Source organism: Scomber scombrus, chromosome 1, assembly GCF_963691925.1.
Source record: "Scomber scombrus chromosome 1, fScoSco1.1, whole genome shotgun sequence".
Lineage (NCBI taxonomy): Eukaryota > Metazoa > Chordata > Actinopteri > Scombriformes > Scombridae > Scomber > Scomber scombrus.
This window is the reverse complement of record NC_084970.1, coordinates 26,658,334-26,681,822: the sequence shown is the minus strand read 5'-3', so window position 1 is coordinate 26,681,822 and position 23,489 is coordinate 26,658,334. Positions and strand designations below refer to the sequence as shown.

At 39.2% G+C, this 23,489-nt stretch overlaps 2 protein-coding genes across 2 annotated transcripts; both read left to right on the top strand.

Moving 5' to 3' along the window:
• Positions 1 to 298: 298 nt before the first annotated feature.
• LOC133992789 (interleukin-1 receptor-like 1) lies at positions 299 to 19,337 on the top strand. Its single transcript, XM_062431571.1, has 18 exons — positions 299 to 383; positions 2,184 to 2,436; positions 3,286 to 3,472; positions 3,717 to 3,885; positions 3,977 to 4,039; positions 4,141 to 4,264; positions 4,395 to 4,534; positions 4,735 to 4,890; positions 10,910 to 11,056; positions 12,207 to 12,459; positions 16,671 to 16,857; positions 17,080 to 17,248; positions 17,340 to 17,402; positions 17,487 to 17,610; positions 17,741 to 17,880; positions 18,071 to 18,214; positions 18,324 to 18,476; positions 18,569 to 19,337. The coding sequence occupies exons 1-18, from the start codon at positions 317 to 319 to the stop codon at positions 18,931 to 18,933; spliced, it is 2,904 nt and encodes a 967-aa protein (XP_062287555.1). The 5' UTR covers positions 299 to 316; the 3' UTR covers positions 18,934 to 19,337.
• Positions 19,338 to 21,522: 2,185 nt separating this feature from the next.
• On the top strand, positions 21,523 to 22,947 carry LOC133992708 (uncharacterized). The gene is made up of 2 exons (XM_062431450.1): positions 21,523 to 22,018; positions 22,506 to 22,947. The coding sequence occupies exons 1-2, from the start codon at positions 21,603 to 21,605 to the stop codon at positions 22,945 to 22,947; spliced, it is 858 nt and encodes a 285-aa protein (XP_062287434.1). The 5' UTR covers positions 21,523 to 21,602.
• Positions 22,948 to 23,489: the final 542 nt, after the last annotated feature.

Below are 23,489 nucleotides of genomic sequence, written 5' to 3'. Positions count from 1 at the left end.
AGTCTATGACTGAAACGTGTAATTTGCAGACGGTCCCTAACATGGAATGAGTCACGGTAGGTTGACAGTGTGGAGACGCTGTTTTCTGGTAAAACTTGGAATCTACACTCTTTAATCTGCCGTTGTCTCCGATTAAAAGCACAGATAAAACTGAATGTCAAGCCAATATCCAATAACGAACCAACTTTACCGCAGTAGCAATGTGATAGGGCGATCTAGTTTCTCTCAGCTTTTATTTAATGGGTTTCTTACCCGATTTCACTTTCATTATAGTTACCAGAAGGCTACAGCCGTGAGACTACATTGAGGCGTCTGCATGTTTGAGCTTGTCAAGATGACTGTGAGAGTAAATCCGATCCATCTCTATTTCCTCCTGGCAACTGGTAAGAGAAGTTCAGTTATGTAATAGTAAATGGCAATCAGGCAGGTTGAATTATATGCTAATCTTTCTCTACATATTTAATTCTATGAAGTGTTAAATATTCAGGAAAAAAGTGGGGATAATTATTAAGTTTCTATTAAATTATTACTACTACACTAGCAATTACTAGGCAGTGGTGAAAAGTTGATTTATGCCAGCACTGAACTTGTACATGTAACTGAATATTTCCATTTTAACATGAACTCTAATACATTTCAGAGGTATACACACACACAGACACACACACGCACACGCACATTTACACAGCTATAGATTTTACTTCTGAAATAATCTTTATACTGTACATGAAAAGCTTTTCCACCATTTTTGAAATCCTACAAAATACCAAAAAGATGATTTGGGGCTCCTTACCAGATATTTAGTTATTAACAGTTCCACCAAAGATTGGTGAAATTGTTTGAAGTAAAATTACTAAATATTTTATCCAAAAAAGAAATGATACAGATTGGTGAAACAAAGCTATGTTTTTCCTCTTTCTTACTCAATTAATCATCTCATGACTCCAGATTTATCATGTGACCCTTGTTTGGGAACAACTGCACTAAACTACCAAACTTTACATAAAAGTAATTAAAACTAGCTCCATCAACCAATAAATCATGAACCAATCAATCAATACTTCTGTGCTGAAAGATAATAATAAAAACAACAGACATTAAAGCATTAGGGACAGATTGACATTGATTTTATTCAAGTCCAGTGTTGGAGTATTGAGTTCTTTAACTTAAGTAAACCACAAGTAAAAAAGTCCTGCTTTCAAATTTAAATGTATTATTATGAAACTTGAACATAAAGTATCAAAATAAATATATTAATGCCAAAATGGCACCATTCATTGTTATTAACTATACACTAGATATATTATTTCTAATTATTCCAATATTGTAATGTTTTGGTGGAACTAATTGTAACAACTTAATAAATTGTTGCATAGTTAAATGTGTAATAATCTAACTTATTTTATAAACTGACCATATGTTTTGCTTGTAAAATCTCAATCTTCATAGAAATGTGTTATTATAGCTGTCAAATGAATATAGCAGAGTAAACAGTACAATATTGACCTCTAAAATTGTTGTCATGTATAAGTATAAATTTGTGTAAAATAGAAATATTAGTAAATTGTCCCAAAATCCATTGCTTGAGTAAATGTAAGTCAAGTCTTGTGACTGTTAAGATTTGTGTTGCTCAAGGCAAAAAGAGCATCAATAAAATATGACAATGCTAAGATAGTATAACATGTTGAAGTTACCAGTGTTATTATAGAATATGAATCTCTAGTATCAATACATTGTGAAATATCTGATATGATTATGACACGTTCAAAATAACATGGACAAAACATTCTGTTCTTGTGGAAAAAGTGGAAATAGCACAAATAAAATTGGGAAGTGGTCACAGTGTGATGCAGTAGTCATATCCCTCAAGATCATGGAATTATTTCATCAAATGTTGCACTATCATATTCATCCTGCTACCACTGTAAGTGTTGTTGACTGGTTAAATCTAGATATTATAGCCAGTCAACATATAAGTTTAAAAAACATTTTGCACATCCATAATTTAGGCAATTCTTGAAACAGTTGACAGCTATACATTGTCTATTAATTGATATTGGGAGGATAAAATTAACCAGCTGAAGATACTTTTAATATTTTTTAACCGCTTCTGTCCACAGACATGTTCATGTTGTTGTCTTAAACACTACAATTTACTAAAAATGTGTTTCACTCATTCACAGTTGTGTATGCCCAGACAGTCGAGGAGATCTATGTCAAGGCAAATGAGATGGTGGTGCTGCTGTGCCCTGACTACAGAGGATATAATCATGGTGGTGCCAATCTGACCTGGACCAGTTATACCACCCAGGAGATGGATCTGACCAACATGTCATCAGCTGAGCAGAGGAAGATGGATATGCTGGTTCTTGGGAGTAACCTTGTTATTCTCAAAGCATCTGTAAACCATCAGGGGAATTACTCATGCTCTCTGGGGTAAACTCTAAATATTTTCAAACCGATAAATAGTATTCCTCTATAACCAGGGAGAAGTTTTTCTCCTTATAAACACATTTTCATTGAGAATGTTTGAGTTTGACACACTGTATATAAGAGTAGACTGTATAGCATGTAAACAAAGAAATGAATTAATTCTGTTATAGCAATTATATCTAAATGAACATAACGTTTCTAGGTTTTATACAGTTACTACACATTAGAAAATAATAAGGTATATACTCTGAGTCTATACTCTCAGTTTTGTCTACTGTTACTAGACAGACCACAGAGCATCATTTCCTCAGCAGGTCAGCACTGCGGTGAGCTGCAGTTCCTGAAGCTAAAACTGTCTGTCTCTATCAACTTATATTTGAAAATGAGCAGGAGGCTGGGAGAGGCGGGTGTTATTGTTTTACCATTTATATACATTTCATGATATAGAGAATGGTTGACTCTATGTCAGCATTGGCCCTCTCTTTCTGGGCCTGATTTTAAAAAGCAGATGACAGGTTTAGCCATTTTCAACCCGTGAAATGACGATTTTTATAAATTTGTTGTCGGTGTCAATATTAGCATTTTACCTCTTTAAAAACCATGACGTCTAATTCACAGCAATCCATCCATTTAGTCTGGGGTCTGGACCAAAATGGGGTCTCACATTATGCTGCTTGCCTGGTTACAAATTGCTCTTATGTTAAACTTTATTTTTCCATCTTGATAGTTTTGGTAATTTGGTTCTGTGGAGCACCAAACCTTGTTAGCTGGAAATCAAATGCCATTGAGGTCTGATGTATTGTGATGATGGCAGATGTTTGTCATATTAACTTTTTTTTAATGACATGACAGGAGTGGCAGTAGCCAGAGCTGGTTCATGCTGACAGTATACATAACGCTGTCCAGAGAGTATGAAGAGATGATCCAGTACAGTGAGACATGTTACACACAGGAATCCTGCAAGTTGCATTGTCCAGATGCCAATTCCCCTTCTAAAAATACCCCAAATATTACCAGGAACAGCATTACATGGCACAAGGTATTTAAACACTGTAGATTTTATTGTGTAAGATCTTATTGTGTAATAGGAAACTGCAGAGGTGTGGTCGGGTGATACATTTTGTAGCCCACTGGATTTACAAATCTCTATGAAGTTTTACATTTCTGTAAAAAATGATTGTAGTTTTTATGAATTTGAGTGTTTTTTTTTTTACACTTTTACACTTTACAATTGTTTTTATTCATTTCATGCTTAAAGTTTTACCAACTTTATTTCCTTGTAGGACGGCAAGTCATTGCCAGAAGACAGGTTCCTTAATGAAGGAACAGTTTACTACTTATCGAGCACGGAAAAGAAAGACCGTGGTGTCTACACGTGTACCAGGTCCTACCTGTATCTTGACCAAATATACAACATGAGCTTTACAGTGGTGCTAGATGTCCAACCAAGAAGTAAGATAAACACTTATATTTAGATATGCTTATCTTTGAAGAAATTCATATTAAGAAAAAAAAATCTAACGTTTTCTTTTTGTTTGCACAGAAAAAGAAAAACGTGCAGTGATCAAGTCACCTCACGAAAATGAAATATTTGAAGTAGATTTGGGTGAGCTTCATTCTTGTCATACAGACACAAACACTTTACCAAACACAAACACTTTACCTTATAAACTACTACTTTTAAACCTTGTAAACTGTTTTTTCTAGGCTCAACGAATGTGATTAACTGCACAGCTGATCTTTATTCAGACTTTGATGTTGTGTTCTGGATGGTTGGGGACTCATTCGCGGAAACGAACAACAGCTTATCAGTATTCTACAACTCTACACGGTAAACACTTTGCACAGCTTTTATGACGAGGTTTGAGAATGCAAATGTATTAAATGGCCACAGACAATCAACACATACATAAAACAGCTTTTCTTTCTCATTATTTTATCTCCTTTTCTTTTCTTCACAGGGACAATGATAGTGAAGAGATGACAGCTTCTCTAGTCTTCACAAAGGTGTCAGAGGAGGATCTATCAAAACGTTACACCTGCAAATTGCAATCTGCTTCCCAAAACCCAGCATTAGTCAACATTAGTTTGGTTCAAAAAGGTGTGCAAAATGAATGCATTTGCTTTTAATGTAGGGCTGCATCTAACAATTGTTTTCATTGTCAGTTAATATATATATTTTGGTCAATGGACTAATCAATCAATTTGGAGTTTTGATTTTACTATTGTTTCCAGATGTGTTATTGTTACTGTTGCTTTAATTACAATTCTTAGACTGATTTTTCCTTTACATCATTACAGCTCGTCCTTCCTCCTTCTCACTGGCATCCAGCATTGTTGTGGTGATTGCTGTGGCGATTGTTGTGACAAGTGTTGTAGTAGTCATTCATGTGAAATTCAAAAATGACATTATTCTTTTCCTGCAAAACACTTTTGGTTGCTATCGCAACATCTCACGTGGGAGTCCAGATCTGGTTAATTACCAGATGCCTTGAGACGTCTTGGTGAGGATGGATACTGTGTCACCTAGAGAAAGAGTAACATGTGAAATGCCTCTACATGTATTTATTGTATTGTTTTTGAATACCAGTTTAAGCTACAGTTACAATAGGTTTATATTCAATAAAGTTTTAGTTTTATGTACAACTAACTACTGAACTATTATAGTGGTCAAATATATAGGAAATAAACCCATTCAGGTTTTCTGCCTGTTCCTGCACTGTATATTATGATATTAGCTGTCATTTTTTGTGAAAATTTCAGTATATACATACATATATATATATATATACACACACATGGCTGGCGAAGAAAACTGAATGTATTTCAGCTATAACAAGATATTTTTTCTCAAGAAACAGTTGGCTCAAGAGAAAGAAAAAAAAATGTTTCTCCACATTTTCTGTGGATTATTTCTTGCTGAGTGATGAGTCTATTAATTTACTTTGATGTTTTTCTGCCCTCTGGTGTCCGACATTGATTAGTGCAGCTTCATAGAGGGTTTGACACTAATTGTTTACTTTCCATAATCTGGCAATGTATCTCAGAGTTCAGAGTTTCCTCATGAAGAAACTAAACAGTTCATGTTTATATGTGAGAGAGAGATCACAACATTTTGCAATAAATGTGTCATAACATTTTATCGGAAATAGGAGATAATGATCCATATCTTCTCCACCGCAGTGGTGGAAAGTACATTTACTCAAGTAATTTTGGAGGTATTTATACTTTTCTGGTTCTTTTTTGTTGGTGTTTAATGAAGATTTGATTGAATGGATAATGTAAGAATTTAAAAACACACATTGTTAAAGATTAAACGTGGTTTCCAAGCAGTGTGTAGTCGGGGTCACATTTAAGATGTCTATGGGTTGTTAACAGCTCCACCAAATACTGATTTTGCCTTCTATGCAGTGGCATGCACAGATAGACACTAGGTGGTGCTATAGCACCTGCCCTTTGTCCTCTGGATTAAGCAAGGGCCCTTTTGAAAGTTTGGGGTTTTTTTTTTTTTTTTTTAACAGTGTACTGTATGTGGCCCATGTTGACATGATCATCTATAAATGCTCGACGATTAAAAGCGTGTGATAATAATGCCCCTTCCTCATCCGCACACACCTCTCTTCCTTTGTCGACGTGAACGCGCAGAGCGGACACAAATGGAGGCCACACACATTTCCTCCCCTGTTCCACCAGCCAGGTAACACATAAATGAATCGAGTCGAGTGTATTGTTTGCCCCCTAAGCCTCAGTTGCCAAGCTATAGTGACGCTAGCCCAAATCAATAATAAATATGACGTGATGACCACCACACAACTAATGTCGGTAGAGTTTGCCATTGGTACAGCATGTGAATCTATCAGTATACTTAAGCTGAATATTTAGTATTGTGTAGGTTTACATTAGGCTACATCATTAACACTTGCAGTAGCCTAATTTATTTGCTAAATGACAAACAGGCAATTCCCAATTGCCTGCAGAAAAAGTAGCCTTCTGCCTTGTTGTAATGTCACCAAGCAGTCTTATTCATACATCATACACCATTGGTCTCTTTTTATTTACTAATTGCAGCATATTTCCTAGAAAGTAGAGGGTAAGAAAGGGAGCTACAGCAGGCAGCCCAGGGAAGCAGCTCTCCTGGATAAAAGCATCTACCAGCAGCAAGGAGGAAGGTGAAGATGAAGATGAAAGGTCAAAGTCAAGACCAGAGTCATGTTAACTGTTTAGGGCCTTTTAAAGCTCAGATTTTAAAGTTGAACTGTTCCTCTAATTCTATTGAAATATCTTAAAAGCTGTCCACATTTTATTTTAACTACACAAAGTGGTTTGGTGGTACTAAATCAGGCATGAAGCTATATTAGCTAATTATATGATTTTGTACCAACCATAAGTTATTTCTATGTTACAAGACTTGCAGTAATCTTGTATTTACCTTAATAGGCTATTATTAAAACTTAAAAAATAGGCTATTATAGTCCATTGAAAGGTCAATTAATTGTATTAACATATTGACATAAAAAAATATGCAATTACATTCAACATGTGCTGTAATGTTTTTTTGTTTAAAAAAAAAAAATCTAACACTGCTATAATAAGGCAGCCAGCAGTTCCACATGCCGCACAAAGTGCCCTTATTTTTCACTGAGCACCTGCCCCCCAAAATGTCTGTGCACGCCACTGCTTCTATGGTTTCATTTTGTTGAACACAAATGTTCAAATGATCCAATATTTCACCAGAAATCAACTCCTCAAGAGTTGTTAAAACAGACTGGTCCAATATGACCATGAATTAAGGGAGGGCAAGAACAACACAAACAGGAGAAAGGTAAAGTAGGTTTTTTTCATGCAAGATTTTAACTTGTAAGTGATTATTTTTTACATTGCTTTATTGGTACTTTCACTTAAGAATCTGAATACTTCTTCCACCACTTCTCGTGGACACCATACTCACAGATTCAGTCACAACTAACAACTTCAGTCTGACTGACTTCTGTCAAACTATTGGATGAAATGAGGATGTAGTGAGAACTGAGCATGAGTCTCCCTGCTCACTTGATTCAAGCTTTTAACATCGCACCATGGTGACATGTTTCGCTCTGCTGCGGTGAGAAACAGGCAGGAAAAGGTATATGTGGGTAGAATAGCTGCAAGTAGGCCAACCTATCGACATATTTAAAAAGCTTTCTGTGGCCAGGCCCAGCAACAAAAAATGGGTCATACTTAAAATGATCAAATTTAGACATTTAAAAAAGCCACCTATTGGCAGAGCCTAGGACTCTGAAAAGACTTACAGGTTCTTATCAGGTTAGCAGAGCTAAAAACCAAAACAGGACTGTAAAACTCAATTTAAAATTAAAACAAAACAAAGGATTTAATCTTTAAAAATTAATTTAAATAAAATGCTAAGCAGGCCTGCAAAAAAAAAGAAAAAAAAGGCTGATTCGCAGGAGTGTTAAAACCCCACTACAAGTTCAAGTCCATTTCAAACGATCCTCCCTTGTCCACGCTTCCTCTCTCTGTGTCTCTCAGTGTCTCAGTGTCTCAGTGTCTTACTTGCACACCTCCCACGCCGATCCGAGGCCATATGTGGGGCCTTGTCTCTCTGTGGAGAAACAGAGAGACAAGGCGAGTAGTGTGCTCCCCACTACACTAACTCCAGCAACGTATCTCTGGTCTGCCTTGCTGTGCCCGCTTTCCCAATATGACAAAAGGTAGGGGAGACGGGTTGGTTGTCACACTTTTTACTCTTGTGAGAATTGCTGATCAGTAGAACATCTTTCAATAATCATTCCTACATTAAATGGAAGCTTAAGGTCTAGGCTTGAAATGGGTATCCCCTTTACTTACAAAAAGTAGTAATTAACACTGTGACACTCTGACACATTGTGACAACCAATCCCATCACTGTGTTGGTTGTCCCTATAGATATCAATGGGGATTCAGTAAAAAAAAAGATTTAAAAAAACTTTTAAACGTTTTTTTAAGACAGAAACACCAAATTAATTTTTTTTAATGAACACCACCTCTATAATAGTACTCAATCAATGCCCCATGTGTTTAAACCATGAATTTGAACCAGGTGATTGTTTGAATTAGCTATAGACCGGACCTGTTGGTTGTCACCCAGAGAAATGAGGCAACCATCCCTAACCAACTTCTTGACAAACATTTAAAGCTCAAAGCTATTACATTTGGCTTTTTAATAAATGTTTGATTTTTTTAGATGGCTAATAACCTATACAACAAAACAAAAACATGAAAAATTAACATTAAAAATGAATAAAGATATCTCCTCACTTCAATGTTTTGTGAGTGTGAAACAAGATGACCAGTGCAAAATGGTCAGGATGTTAGGCTAACTATCTGATGATCAACATCATGTCATAGCGCCCTCTGCTGCGACTGTAATAAGCAATGTGACAACCTGTCGCTCATGAGGTAATTAGGTCAATAGCAGGGTGTGGGTGTTGCACTCCCAGGGTCAGCACAGTTCATTTCAACTGTTTAAAAAACACAGCTCGCCACAAACTAAAAGCAACAAGCAATTAAGAAATAAATAAATAAAAGGAATGACTAAAACCACAGCAGACCATTTATTGTAAAAATGCATGAAAAGTCAAATGAACACACACACACACACACACACACACCACACACACACACAACACAATATAATATAAAAAACAATATAACATGCACATTTTTGACCCTGTCACATTTATGTCATGTCATCTACAGTATGTACTGCTATAAACGCATATTAATGAAATAAGAACATGGCATATGTGACACTTTCCTCCATAATAAATCAGTAGGCCTAATACTGCAGTTATGGAGTGGGAGTATGAGAAAATAAAGGAAAATTCCATCGTTTTTTTTACACATAAAGGTTATACATGTCATTGGGTTTTTGGAAAAGCTTACTTTAGTCTCTGAAAATAACCCCTGATGAAGTCACCAGTGTTCATCTCAGCTCAGGATTGGAAGACTATTAATCTATAACAGAAAGTCTGTGACTCAACAGTTGTATGAGTTTAAAATTATGGTGTTTAACATAGCCTATAGGAACGGTCCAATGAAAAGATCAGTTGCATTGTGGGAAATGCAGGATCCAGTGTTTCTGGAGTTTGAGCCAATTTAAGGAGTGAAGGTCAGGATACCTCAGTTTATATCTGTCTGCTGTGAGCCCCCTAACTGTCACACCCAAAAGTTCTCAAATGACACTGTGATTGTGGGCTGTATCATGCTGGATGTGAGTAAAGGAGTCTCATCAATGACTTTATAGAGTGAAATTGCCTCCAACTCAATGTAAAGAAGACCAAAGAGCTGCTGGTTGAAGTTCACAGGGTTAAACGATCTCCAGTCAATCCAGTGCACATCCAGGGTACTGAAATTTAGTTTGTTCAGTCCTATAAATACCTGGGTGCGCATGCCACATAATGGTAGTGTCCCTGGTTCAAATCCGGCCAGGCACCTATGCTGCAGGTTTGTTGTTTTTTTTGTTTTTTTAATTTCCCTATTTATCATTGTTGCACTCAACTCCAGCCATTGGCCTAGTCTGAAGTGCATCATGAATAACATGTATTATTATTATTATTATTATTATTATTATTATTATTATTAAAAGTAGCTAAGTTTGTAAGTAATTTGTTACTTCTACTCAACTATATTTCAGAGGGAAGCATTCTACTTTTTACTTTGCTACATTTATTTGACAGTTTCAGTTACTAGTTACTTTTCATATTAAAAATGTACACAAAGAGAGTTCGCAAGCTCTTACAAAAAGCAGTCTATAGATGGAGCACCTTGTTACATTTCAGATGTCTATAAGTCGTTTCACCAAATAGAGATTTCAACTCTAAAATCCTCATGGCTTCCTTCAAATAACTGTTCAATACCCAATAAGGTAAAATTATCCAAATTGTCACAAAAAAGCAAAAATGCTGGCAAATGTCCAAAAGCTGAAAACAGATTTGTGTATCAGAACTTTCTTTTTTCCTCTCCCCTTAATCATCTCATGACCCCTCAAATGTATCAGGTGAACCTTTGGAGGGGCCCAACCCCTATAGGATGGGAACCTCTGGACTAAACTATCTAACTGTATATAAAGTAGTTGAAACTAGCTCCACCTCCAGCAGTAAAATGCTGCTCTAACATCATCTAATGATGTCATATATAATAATATATCAGTCAGAGGGACCAAACCACTACTTTTACTACAATACTTTAACTACATTTTGCAGCTAATACTGATGATCTTTTACTGACGTAGATGTTTCATGCAGGACTTTTAAAATTAGGTTTTTTTAAATTGCTTTATGGGTGCTTTATCATCTGAATATTTAAAAGGAGAAGATTCTATCATTGAAGAGGAAACAGAAAAAGAAGAAGAATGTTTGCTAACAAAGGGGAGTTACAGATATTTCCTTGGGGGGAAATTAAGGGGGCGTGTACGTGCCACTGACAACGTGACACTCAGCCTTGGGTTTCACTTCTCATCAACTCTTTGCTCTGACAAGCACTTTGTCAGAGCTCTGTACTGAGTGTCACTTTGCGGTGCAGCCGGTTATCATGAAGATGAAGGTACATCTGGTCCTCCTGCGTTTCCTCCTTGCATCAGTGACAGGTAAGATGATGTTGTTACTGTATGTGCAATGTGGAAGGATAAGAATTCAACGTTGATTTGATTTTGTCATAAAACATGACGGACTTCCAAATAAAAAAATATGTACATGCAAACAATAAAACATTTTGCATTTAATATGGCATTATGCGTAAAATAAAGACAACCTAGAACAGGACAAAAACAATGAAAGTTACTAGCCAATTTCCATAGTGGTTTTGTTATAATAAGACCAAGGACTGCTGTGTCTGTGCTACAGTGTAAAAAGGTAACTCTCACAAATATAGCACATTATGCAAATACTACAATATGTTAAAATATGAAATGTTTTGACAGACTCTTTCCATTTCCTTTAATGCATCAAGTAGCCCCCCTCCAAACACACACACACACACACACTGCAAACTGTACAGGCAGACTGCTGAGAGGGAGCTGCTAGAGACACTGACACAGTTTGCTCATTAGATAGTTGTTTCTTGGATTGAGGCCAAATATCTGCAGGTCCTAAACTCACTGATAGTGCGTGCTTTCAGCTTTCAGCATTCCAACACATTTTCTGCAGGAAATGCATTTCTTGTTATCATTGTTATCATAATGTGTAGATTACTTTTACACATTTTATTCAATTGAATTCAATTGAATTGAATTAAATTAAATTAAATTAAATTGAATTGAATTGGTGAATAAGCAAAAGAAACATTGTATTACATCCAGGAGCTGCAACTGACAGACGGCTGTCTCTGTGGACAGAGATGCTGAACGCAGATAAAGTGAGAAGTGAGGCTGTTGTGCTCACACTAGAAAAAAACATTTTCCGCTCATGATGAAGTGCGAGAGGAACAGAAATGACTCTGCAGCTTATGCATCATTGGGATTTTGCCATATTTCTCTTTTGATTTTTGCATTGGCAGAGTGTGTATATGAATTTGAGGGGCAGAGCTCCTGAAAGGGTGAATCGCTTTGTTTCATTCAAATGTCAATAATCTTTCTCCAGAAGGACTGACTCTACCTTTAAGTTTCTTCTGCATCAATAATTTAAGGAATTATTCGATAGGTTGATGGACGTAGGTTATCCATTAATAGACATTAGGATTACAACATTAAACAGCAACATTATGCACTAAAATGAACTAAAATGAACACTCATTCACAGGTGTGTATGCCAAGACAGTCGAGGACATCTATGTCAAGGCAAATGAGATGGTGGTGCTGCTGTGCCCTCACTACGGAGGATATAATCATGGTGGTGCCAATCCGACCTGGACCAGTTATACCACCCAGGAGATGGATCTGACCAACATGTCATCAACTGAGCAGAGGAAGATGGATATGCTGGTTCTTGGGACCAACCTTGTTATTCTCAAAGCATCTGTAAACCATCAGGGGAATTACTCATGCTCTCTGGGGTAAGGGGGCTTTTGTTTATATTCTAATATATTATAATATTGGTATTAATATACCATTTCAATCAGGAGAGACCAGAGAATGAAGTAAAAAGAGTTATTTATTATAAAGGTGATATTTAGGGCCCGAGCGGCGACTGCAAGTCGCCTGGCGAAAGCCCTATTGAAATTCGTTCATGCCCCAACGTGCAAGTGACCCCAAAGTGCAAGTGACCCCAAAGTAAACAAGTAATCATGTGGTATGGAAGACCCCCGGGGAAAAATGCTATATTGAAATTGTAATGTTTATTATTATTATTATTATTATTATTATTATTATTAGGGCCCGAGCGGCGACTGCAAGTCGCCTGGCGAAAGCCCTATTGAAATTGTAATGTTTATTAGGGCCCGAGCGGCGACTGCAAGTCGCCTGGCGAAAGCCCTATTGAAATTGTAATGTTTATTATTATTAGGGCCCGAGCGGCGACTGCAAGTCGCCTGGCGAAAGCCCTATTGAAATTGTAATGTTTATTAGGGTCTGAGCGGCGACTGCAAGTCGCCTGGCGAAAGCCCTATTGAAATTGTAATGTTTATTATTATTATTATTATTATTATTATTATTCCGACATTTCGTGCCCCAATTTCGCCCCTTTCCCAAATGCGAAAATGCTTATACTTTTGCACGGACGTCCGGTCTCATCCGAAATTCGATAATTTTGGGTGGTCGCACATGGTCGACGCAGAATGGCGGAATAGCGCCCCCTACAAAGTCCAAAAATGCCCATAGGGAATTTTGCTAACTTTGTCCTATGCTCACAAAATTCGGTACACATATGTATTATACCCACATATGCAAAAAAGCCTCTTGACCTCATGATTCAACCCAACAGGAAGTCGGCCATTTTGGTTTTGATTTTTCCCGCCTAAAATTAACTCCTCCCACAGCGTTCGCCCGATCAAGTTCAAATTAGGTACGCAACATCTCCAGACCTAGCTGAGCTTAAGTTGTGCTCTGCGCATCCGTAAGTCAAAAGGCGTGTCTGCCAGGGATCAACTAACTTTGGCGTGCTTGCCATGTACATACGAGTGGCTCTCACGCCCACATACTTCATCCAATCAGCTTCAAACTTGCTGGACATGATGATGGCTCCGCCCTGAACGTCCCGATATATTAACTTCCCACGTAACTCATAGCGCCCCCCGGTGGTAACAGGAAGTTAACTAAGATTCATTAAAATTACATACTTTGCCCCATCAACTTCATTCAGAACCAGTTGGTGAAGCTACATTATGAAGACTGTGAAGCTACGAGTAATGGCGTCCGTGTGGCGACGCGGTGACCATCAATTCCTCGCCATGAAAATACGTTTGGCTTTTTGATGGCTTTATTGAACTCGTATCATCATGAAAATTGGTACACAGGTCCAGGGTGCCGACCTCAACGTCTCCATTCGCTCATAGGCGATCTCACTCGTGTCGCCCCCTAGTGGAAACAGGAAGTGCCATATTTTACATCATCATTGTGCGATTTCCACAAAACTTCACATGTGTAATCACTGTCCCACCCTGAACGCAACCGCTTGTGTTTTGTTACACTCTACTGCCCCCTGGTGGATGAACCATCAACCTCTCATAACTCCTTCATGCTTTGTCCAATTCACTCCAAACTTCACATGACTGATGAGTGGCCGCCCTGAACACACCAGACCACACCAGACCATATGTGTAACTATCTGTGACTGCCCCCTACTGGATGAACGAAACATTGCATTTTTGGCCTCCTTCCAGGTTTTTTCTCACTTTCTGCTTCACGCCACAGCCCCGCCATGCCTCAGGCCCCGCGGTGGCATGGGTGAGCGAGGGCCCGCCATCGCCGCTTGCGGCTTTAATTATTATTATTATTATTCTTCCGACATTTCGTGCCCCAATTTTCGCCCCTTTCCCAAATGCGAAAATGCTTATACTTTTGCACGGACGTCCGGCCTCATCCGAAATTCGATAATTTTGGGTGGTCGCACATGGTCGACGCAGAATGGCGGAATAGCGCCCCCTACAAAGTCCAAAAATGCCCATAGGGAATTTTGCTAACTTTGTCCTATGCTCACAAAATTCGGTACACATATGTATTATACCCACATATGCAAAAAAGCCTCTTGACCTCAACCCAACAGGAAGTCGGCCATTTTGGTTTTGATTTTTCCCGCCTAAAATTAACTCCTCCCACAGCGTTCGCCCGATCAAGTTCAAATTAGGTACGCAACATCTCCAGACCTAGCTGAGCTTAAGTTGTGCTCTGCGCATCCGTAGGTCAAAGGGGGTGTCTGCCAGGGCTCAACTAACTTTGGCGTGCTCGCCACGTACATACGAGTGGCTCTCACGCCCACATACTTCATCCAATCAGCTTCAAACTTGCTGGACATGATGATGGCTCCGCCCTGAACTACCCGATATATTAACTTCCCACGTAACTCATAGCGCCCCCCGGTGGTAACAGGAAGTGAACTTAAATTCATGAAAAATACATAGTTGACCCCATCAACTTCATTCCACTTCTAAAACATGCAGAACCAGTTGGTGAAGCTACATTATGAACACTGTGAAGCTACGAGTAATGGCGTCCGTGTGGCGACGCGGCGACAATCAATTCCTCGCCATGAAAATACGTTTGGCTTTTTGATGGCTTTATTGAACTCGTATCATCATGAAAATTGGTACACAGGTCCAGGGTGCCGACCTCAACGTCTCCATTTGCTCATAGGCGATCTCACTCGTGTCGCCCCCTAGTGGAAACAGGAAGTGCCATATTTTACATCATCATTGTGCGATTTCCACAAAACTTCACGTGTAATCACTGTCCCACCCTGAACGCAACTGCTTGTGTTTTGTTACACTCTACTGCCCCCTGGTGGATGAACCATCAACCTCTCATAACTCCTTCATGCTTTGTCCAATTCACTCCAAACTTCACATGACTGATGAGTGGCCGCCCTGAACACACCAGACCACACCAGACCATATGTGTAACTACCTGTGACTGCCCCCTACTGGATGAACGAAACATTGCATTTTTGGCCTCCTTCAAGGTTTTTTCTCACTTTCTGCTTCACGCCACAGCCCCGCCATGCCTCAGGCCCCGCGGTGGCATGGGTGAGCGAGGGCCCGCCATCGCCGCTTGCGGCTTTAATGATGATTAGTATTGTCAAAAGTCTTTGGCACTTGGACTCTGCAGGGAGATTTTGAATCGAAAGACGTCAGTCTTGAGCAGCAGCAAGATAGATCCCCCAATGGACTCCAGACACTGGTGGTGGTGGCTGATGACAAACAATCAATCAATCTTAATATAGCGCCAAATCACAACAGAAGTCATCTCAAGGCACTTTTCACATAGAGCATGTCTAGACTGTACTCTTTAATTTAAAGAGACCCAACATTCCCCCATGAGCAGCACTTGGCAACAGCAGCAAGAAAAACTTCCCTTTAACAGGACGAAACGTCAGGCAGAACCAGGCTCTAGTTGGGCCGCCATCTGCCTGACCGGTTGGGTTGACGTGATAATGGTGATGTGGAGGTGGTGGGTCGTTCAAAACAGCATCAAGTAAGCACTAAAGCAGAGAGGGAGCAAACATTTAAAAAGACAGCCGCAATATGATAGGCTGACAAAGAACGTGTGTCACTGTGCTATGGTTAGATGTACAAAGGTGATGTGAACAGCTGATGTCTTAATTGATGTCCCAGCATGAGCATGCGAAAAGATGGTCTTCTTGTCTGAACTTTCGCTAAGCTTCATTTTATGTACGTATTTTTAATGTATTTTTAATCCTGTTTGTCAGTCATCCAGATATGCTCTTATTGCACTTTTGGTGCTTTCAGGTGTCTGCAGTGCCAGTAGACATCTACTATCCCCAGTATAATAGAAATTAACAGCTTTTTGTTTGATGAAAAATGAATGTGTAAAAACAGCAGTAGCCTGAATCACCCAACTGTCCGTCAGTTTGTTGCTGTGAGATTATTGATGGCTCTATACAAATGAAGTTAATGCAAATAATTCAGTGCATCATCAAACACAGTACCACTTAAGTCTGTGGTATTGTGGAGATCATTTACAGATCTTGTCAAATGATACCAAAACTATCTGGCTGTAAAACTTTGACACTGGCTTAGAGGAAAATGTGCATAGCCAGTGGTTGTGATTCAAATGTAAACTAAAACTCTCATTTTTTTTAATGACACAACAGGAGTGTCAGTAGCCAGAGCTGGTTCATGCTGACAGTATACATAACGCTGTCCAGAGAGTATGAAGAGATGATCCAGTACAGTGAGACATGTTACACACAGGAATCCTGCAAGTTGCATTGTCCAGATGCCAATTCCCCTTCTAAAAATACCCCAAATATTACCAGGAACAGCATTACATGGCACAAGGTATTTAAACACTGTAGATTTTATTGTGTAAGATCTTATTGTGTAATAGGAAACTTGTCGGGTGATACAACATTTTTTTAGCCCACTGGATTTACAAATCTCTATGAAGTTTTACATTTCTGTAAAAAATTATTGTAGTTTTTATGAATTTTTTTTTTTACACTTTACAATTGTTTTTATTCATTTCATGCTTAAAGTTTTACCAACTTTATTTCCTTGTAGGACGGCAAGTCATTGCCAGAAGACAGGTTCCTTAATGAAGGAACAGTTTACTACTTATCGAGCACGGAAAAGAAAGACCGTGGTGTCTACACGTGTACCAGGTCCTACCTGTATCTTGACCAAATATACAACATGAGCTTTACAGTGGTGCTAGATGTCCAACCAAGAAGTAAGATAAACACTTATATTTAGATATTCTTATATTTGAAGAAATTCATATTAAGAAAAAAAAATCAAATGTTTTCTTTTTGTTTGCACAGAAACAGACAAACGTGCAGTGATCAAGTCACCTCACGAAAATGAAATATTTGAAGTAGATTTGGGTGAGCTTCATTCTTGTCATACAGACACAAACACTTTACCTTTATAAACTACTACTTTTAAACCTTGTAAACTGTTTTTTCTAGGCTCAACGAAGGTGATTAACTGCACAGCTGATCTTTATTCAGACTTTGATGTTGTGTCCTGGATGGTTGGGAACTCATTCGCGGAAACGAACAACAACTTATCAGTATTCTACAACTCTACACGGTAAACACTTTGCACAGCTCTTATGACGAGGTTTGAGAATGCAAATGTGATAAATGGCCACAAACAATCAACACATACATAAAACAGCTTTTCTTTCTCATTATTTTATCTCCTTTTCTTTTCTTCACAGGGACAATGATAGTGAAGAGATGACAGCTTCTCTAGTCTTCACAAAGGTGTCAGAGGAGGATCTATCAAAACGTTACACCTGCAAATTGGAATCTGCTTCCCAAAACCCAGCATTAGTCAGCATAAATTTGGTTCAAAAAGGTGTGCAAAATGAATGCATTTACTTTTAATGTAGGGCTGCATCTAACAATTGTTTTCATTGTCAGTTAATATATATGTTTTGGGTCAATGGTTTGAATCAAACTTACATCCACATATATCCAAGTGACATGCAAATCTAATCATGTTTGAATGATTTAATATTTTTATTCTCTGCATTATTATCTTACAGAACACCGTTCCTATGTTCCCTTATCTGTCAGCATTGTGGGCATTTTGGTGGTGATGGTTATAACAGTAGTAAGCTATGTTAAGTTTAAAATTGACATCACTCTTTTCCTGCGAGACACTCTTGGCTGCCATAGCAGCACCTCAGGTAGGAGAATTTTAACTAATAACTCATGTTTAAGAGATATGTCTGTTCTTGTTTTGGAGCAGCTGGCCATACTAGTATCCTTAACTGTTGTTTGTTGGCGTTTTCTTAGATGGAAAAAGCTATGATGCCTTTCTGATGTGTTATACGAGCGACACAGATGCAGGACTAGATGCACATGACAGAAAATGGCTGGAGAATGTTTTGGAAGAGAAGTTTGGTTACAGCCTCTGTCTCTACGATCGTGATGTCTTACCAGGGAAAGGTATAGTAATTATTTTTATGATGTACTTTGAAGAAAATCTACCTACAAATCTCAATGAAATAATGCATAGTCTGAACACTGGTCTGTTGTAGCTGTAGCAGAGGCAGTGTTGGACTGCATAAAGGAAAGCCGGATGGTGGTTTTGGTCCCCACTTCTGCAGATCTCGATTCAGGGTCTGGCTTGTTGAGTGCCATCCATGAAGCTCTTGTGGAGCGGCAGACACACTTGGTTTTCATCAAAACAGAGACAAAAAAAGTGTCAAGATCAGGATCATTACCGGAGATCTTACAACATCTTGGAGAGGCCGGGCACTGTGTCACCTGGAATGGCATAAACTCCAAGCCACCATCCTCCTCTTTCTGGAAGCAGCTACGTTATTACCTCCCTGCCACACACCATCCACCAAAACTGTGGCTTTTACCTCAGACAATCCATGATGTTAATATGATATGTTAATGTGATATGTGAAGTGTTTAGCTATGTCAGAGTTAACATATCTTATTTGTGTTTCAGTATGTGACATACTGCAAATGAAAAATATGAAAAATAGACTTAAGTGTCACATTCAAAGATGGTCACCAACAGCTTTTATTCTGTATGTATTAAAGAAAATTAATATTTAACTTAATTAATATTTAACATTTGTTTTCTCTGCTTTAGTATGAAGGCTGACACTGCTGTAAAGATATTTAATGTTAAGTGAATCAATATAATGCAAAAATGTAAAATTATCTATGTATGTTACACTGTTGCCTGACACAGAATTGTCCAACTGTACATTATTTTCTGCATACAAGAGGTGTTGATGTTCATTCAAGTTGTTTTATATTTTCTTGCATTATAGTGTTATACATGTCCCGTCAGACCACTGTCCTTTTGTGTGATAAACATTCCTTACCCAAATTGGCTTTTGAATGTCCTCATCATTTCCTTCACTGACTGTAAAATGCGTTCCATTTTACTCCAGAGGAGTCCTGCCCTTGCCTGGAGGCAAGGACCCTATTGAATTTGTATCGTTTTTTATTATTATTCTACCGCCTCTTTGCGCCTTAATTTGACCCCCTAAACCTGCTCCAAAACTCACCAAATTTGGAACGCACATCAGGTCTGGAGAAAAATTTGATAAAATGGAAAAACAAACAACGTCGAACTCTCTAGCGCCACCTAGAAACACTAAAACAGCTACTACGCCTGATAGGAATATCGTAGAAAGATCAAACCAAAACTCAATTGTTTGTCTTATCAATACCTACAAATCACGCGCTGACACCCCTGACCTAAATCCAACAGGAAGTGCACAATTTGCTGTTACATGTGGAATTTTCGACGATTCTTGGCCTGCTACAAACGCTATCTTGTCCGAGGGCGTTCATCGTGGCGGCTTCAAACGAGTCCTGCCCTTGCCTGGAGGCAAGGACCCTATTGAATTTGTATCGTTTTTTATTATTATTCTACCGCCTCTTTGCGCCTTAATTTGACCCCCTAAACCTGCTCCAAAACACACCAAATTTGGAACGCACATCAGGTCTGGCGAAAAATTTGATAAAATGGAAAAACAAACAACATCGAACTCTCTAGCGCCACCTAGAAACACTAAAACAGCTACTACGCCTGATAGGAATATCGTAGAAAGATCAAACCAAAACTCAATTGTTTGTCTTATCAATACCTACAAATCACGCGCTGACACCCCTGACCTAAATCCAACAGGAAGTGCACAATTTGCTGTTACATGTGGAATTTTCGACGATTCTTGGCCTGCTACAAACGCTATCTTGTCCGAGGGCGTTCATCGTGGCGGCTTCAAACGAGTCCTGCCCTTGCCTGGAGGCAAGGACCCTATTGAATTTGTATCGTTTTTTATTATTATTCTACCGCCTCTTTGCGCCTTAATTTGACCCCCTAAACCTGCTCCAAAACTCACCAAATTTGGAACGCACATCAGGTCTGGCGAAAAATTTGATAAAATGGAAAAACAAACAACGTCGAACTCTCTAACGCCACCTAGAAACACTAAAACAGCTACTACGCCTGATAGGAATATCGTAGAAAGATCAAACCAAAACTCAATTGTTTGTCTTATCAATACCTACAAATCACGCGGTGACACCCCTGACCTAAATCCAACAGGAAGTGCACAATTTGCTGTTACATGTGGAATTTTCGACGATTCTTGGCCTGCTACAAACGCTATCTTGTCCGAGGGCGTTCATCGTGGCGGCTTCAAACGAGTCCTGCCCTTGCCTGGAGGCAAGGACCCTATTGAATTTGTATCGTTTTTTATTATTATTCTACCGCCTCTTTACGCCTTAATTTGACCCCCTAAACCTGCTCCAAAACTCACCAAATTTGGAACGCACATCAGGTCTGGTGAAAAATTTGATAAAATGGAAAAACAAACAACGTCGAACTCTCTAGCGCCACCTAGAAACACTAAAACAGCTACTACGCCTGATAGGAATATCGTAGAAAGATCAAACCAAAACTCAATTGTTTGTCTTATCAATACCTACAAATCACGCGCTGACACCCCTGACCTAAATCCAACAGGAAGTGCACAATTTGCTGTTACATGTGGAATTTTCGACGATTCTTGGCCTGCTACAAACGCTATCTTGTCCGAGGGCATTCATCGTGGCGGCTTCAAACTTAAATAGCTGACTGAGCACACCCTTCTGCACAAACGATCTGAACAACTTTTTCATTACTCGTCCGGTTTGGATTTTAGAAGCCCTCAAAGGTCAAGTGCCCAAAAACCCTCGCCAAAACGCTCCCATAGACAATGAATGGGAGGAGAGTCTCATGCCACTTTGACCCTAAATTTGACCACCTAAACATGCTCCAGGACAGACCAAATTCAACACGCACATCAGGCCTGGCCATGAATTTGATAAAATGGAAAAATTAACCCCAAAAGTGCCAAAATGGGCTCTCTAGCGCCACCTAGAAACAGTAAAACGGCTCTAGCACCACCTAGATACAGTAAAACGGCCACTACGCCTGATAGGAATGTCTTAGAAAGATCGAACCAAAACTCAATTGTTTGTCTTAAGCAGCGTTCAGACCAAAAGCGTCTGACGCGAAAAAATCGCTTGAAACGCTTCTATCGCGCCGCTTGATCAAAAATGTCACTTTTTTGGATCATCGCTTCATTCGCGCTTGTCGCTCGAAAAAAAAAAAAATGGCGCATGGGCAAACGTTTGCCCGCTCATTTCTCAACCCGCTCTCTTTTCACGTCAACCATGGCTGAAATAACCACCATTGCTGCACTGCACCTGCTGTACAAGATCGAGAAGCGCCGGAAAACCACCCGCCGTCGTGTCTGGGTTCACGACATCCTCCGGAGATGCACTGAGCTGGGTGAATTTCACCGTCTCCTCCAGGAGCTCCGCCTGGATGACAACCGTTTCCAGCGGTACCTCAGGCTGACTGAAGCCCAGTTCGATGACCTGTTATCTCGGGTCGGTGCCAGGATCTCCCGCCTGGACACCAACTACAGGCGCTCCATCCCAGCTGCGGAGCGCCTGTCCATCTGTCTGAGGTGAGTTGCGGTTTCATAATTCGTCTACTAATTAACCTACTGCAAAATGAATATGTAAAAAAATATATAGCATAGGTAACCTCATACTGCTAATTTAACTGACTGTACAGATACTGAAACATACATTATGCATATCAAGCTATAAACTTTTTTTTTTCTTCAGTCAAATAAAAGTATTCAGTCTGTAAGTCAATGGTTTTCAGAAAGGGGAGAGAAAAAATATTATTCACCTTTCTTGCCAGATATCAACACTTTCCTTTTTAAGATTTGAATATGGTTCTTATTTCATAATGTGATTGCAGAGAATTTTTAACATAACATACATGGACATATTTTTACCACAACACTTGCAATTTTCTAATTTAAGTTTAAATGCAGAATAGATAAATGTTTGGTTTTTTTATTTTATTGAAATGCTATAGGCTGGGTTTTTTTTAAGGTTTTCAAGAAAGCTTAAGCCTGACCCTTCATCTATCCTATGTTGCAGGTTCCTAGCTACAGGAGACTCCTATAGGAGCATCGCGAACAGCTTTCGTGTGGGCATTTCTACGGTGTCTGCAATTGTTCCTGATGTGGTCACTGCTATTTGGGACTGCCTGGTCGAGGAGTTTATGGCCGTGCCCACCACAGAGAAGTGGAGGTCCATTGCAGAGCAGTTTCAGGAGAGGTGGAATTTCCCTCTCTGCTGTGGTGCTCTGGATGGGAAGCATGTGGTGTTGAAGGCCCCCCACAACTCTGGATCACAGTTCTTCAATTACAAGGGAACTTTCTCAATTGTTCTCTTGGCAGTTGTCGATGCCAATTACTGTTTCAGGGTAATTGATGTTGGGGGCTACGGGGGACCTCAGCCTCACCGTTTTGTTGCTGATGAGGCCTTTCCACTCAGGAGAAACCTCATGAGGCCATTCCCTGGACGCATCCAAATTTAAATTAAATGGGGTTGCTTCATAAATTAATTTATGAATTTGAAATTTGATATGTTCCCTTTGCTGGGGTGGCAGCCTATGGAGGGAAGGAGCCAGACTGCTTAAGAAACGTTCCTCTTCTCTCCAGGCAGGTGGTGGTGATGGTGGTGGTGGTGGTGGTGGCGGCGGCAGGGGGGCAGGTGTCTTTCTCCCCGAAATCCATCTCCGTCCCTCTCTTCCTCTTCCTTGTCCGTGCACCTGTATGAAATCAAAATCACAACATTCATTCAGTGATTTAGTTTATATAGGTTAATTTTCTATTTGGATTTCAACTTTTGTACAGTACATACCACTGGCAGGAGCAGCAGCAGCAGGAGAAGCAGCAGCAGGAGAAGCAGCAGCAGGAGCTGTGCCCTCGCTCTCACTCAAGGATTGATCTATAAAAGAGAAATGATTATTCTACAATAGGGGTACATATAATTTGAAATGTAATGGGAAAAAATGTAACAGAAACAATACATAAAGAAATGGGTCTATTGCCTACTGAAATTGAAACAGTTTTTACA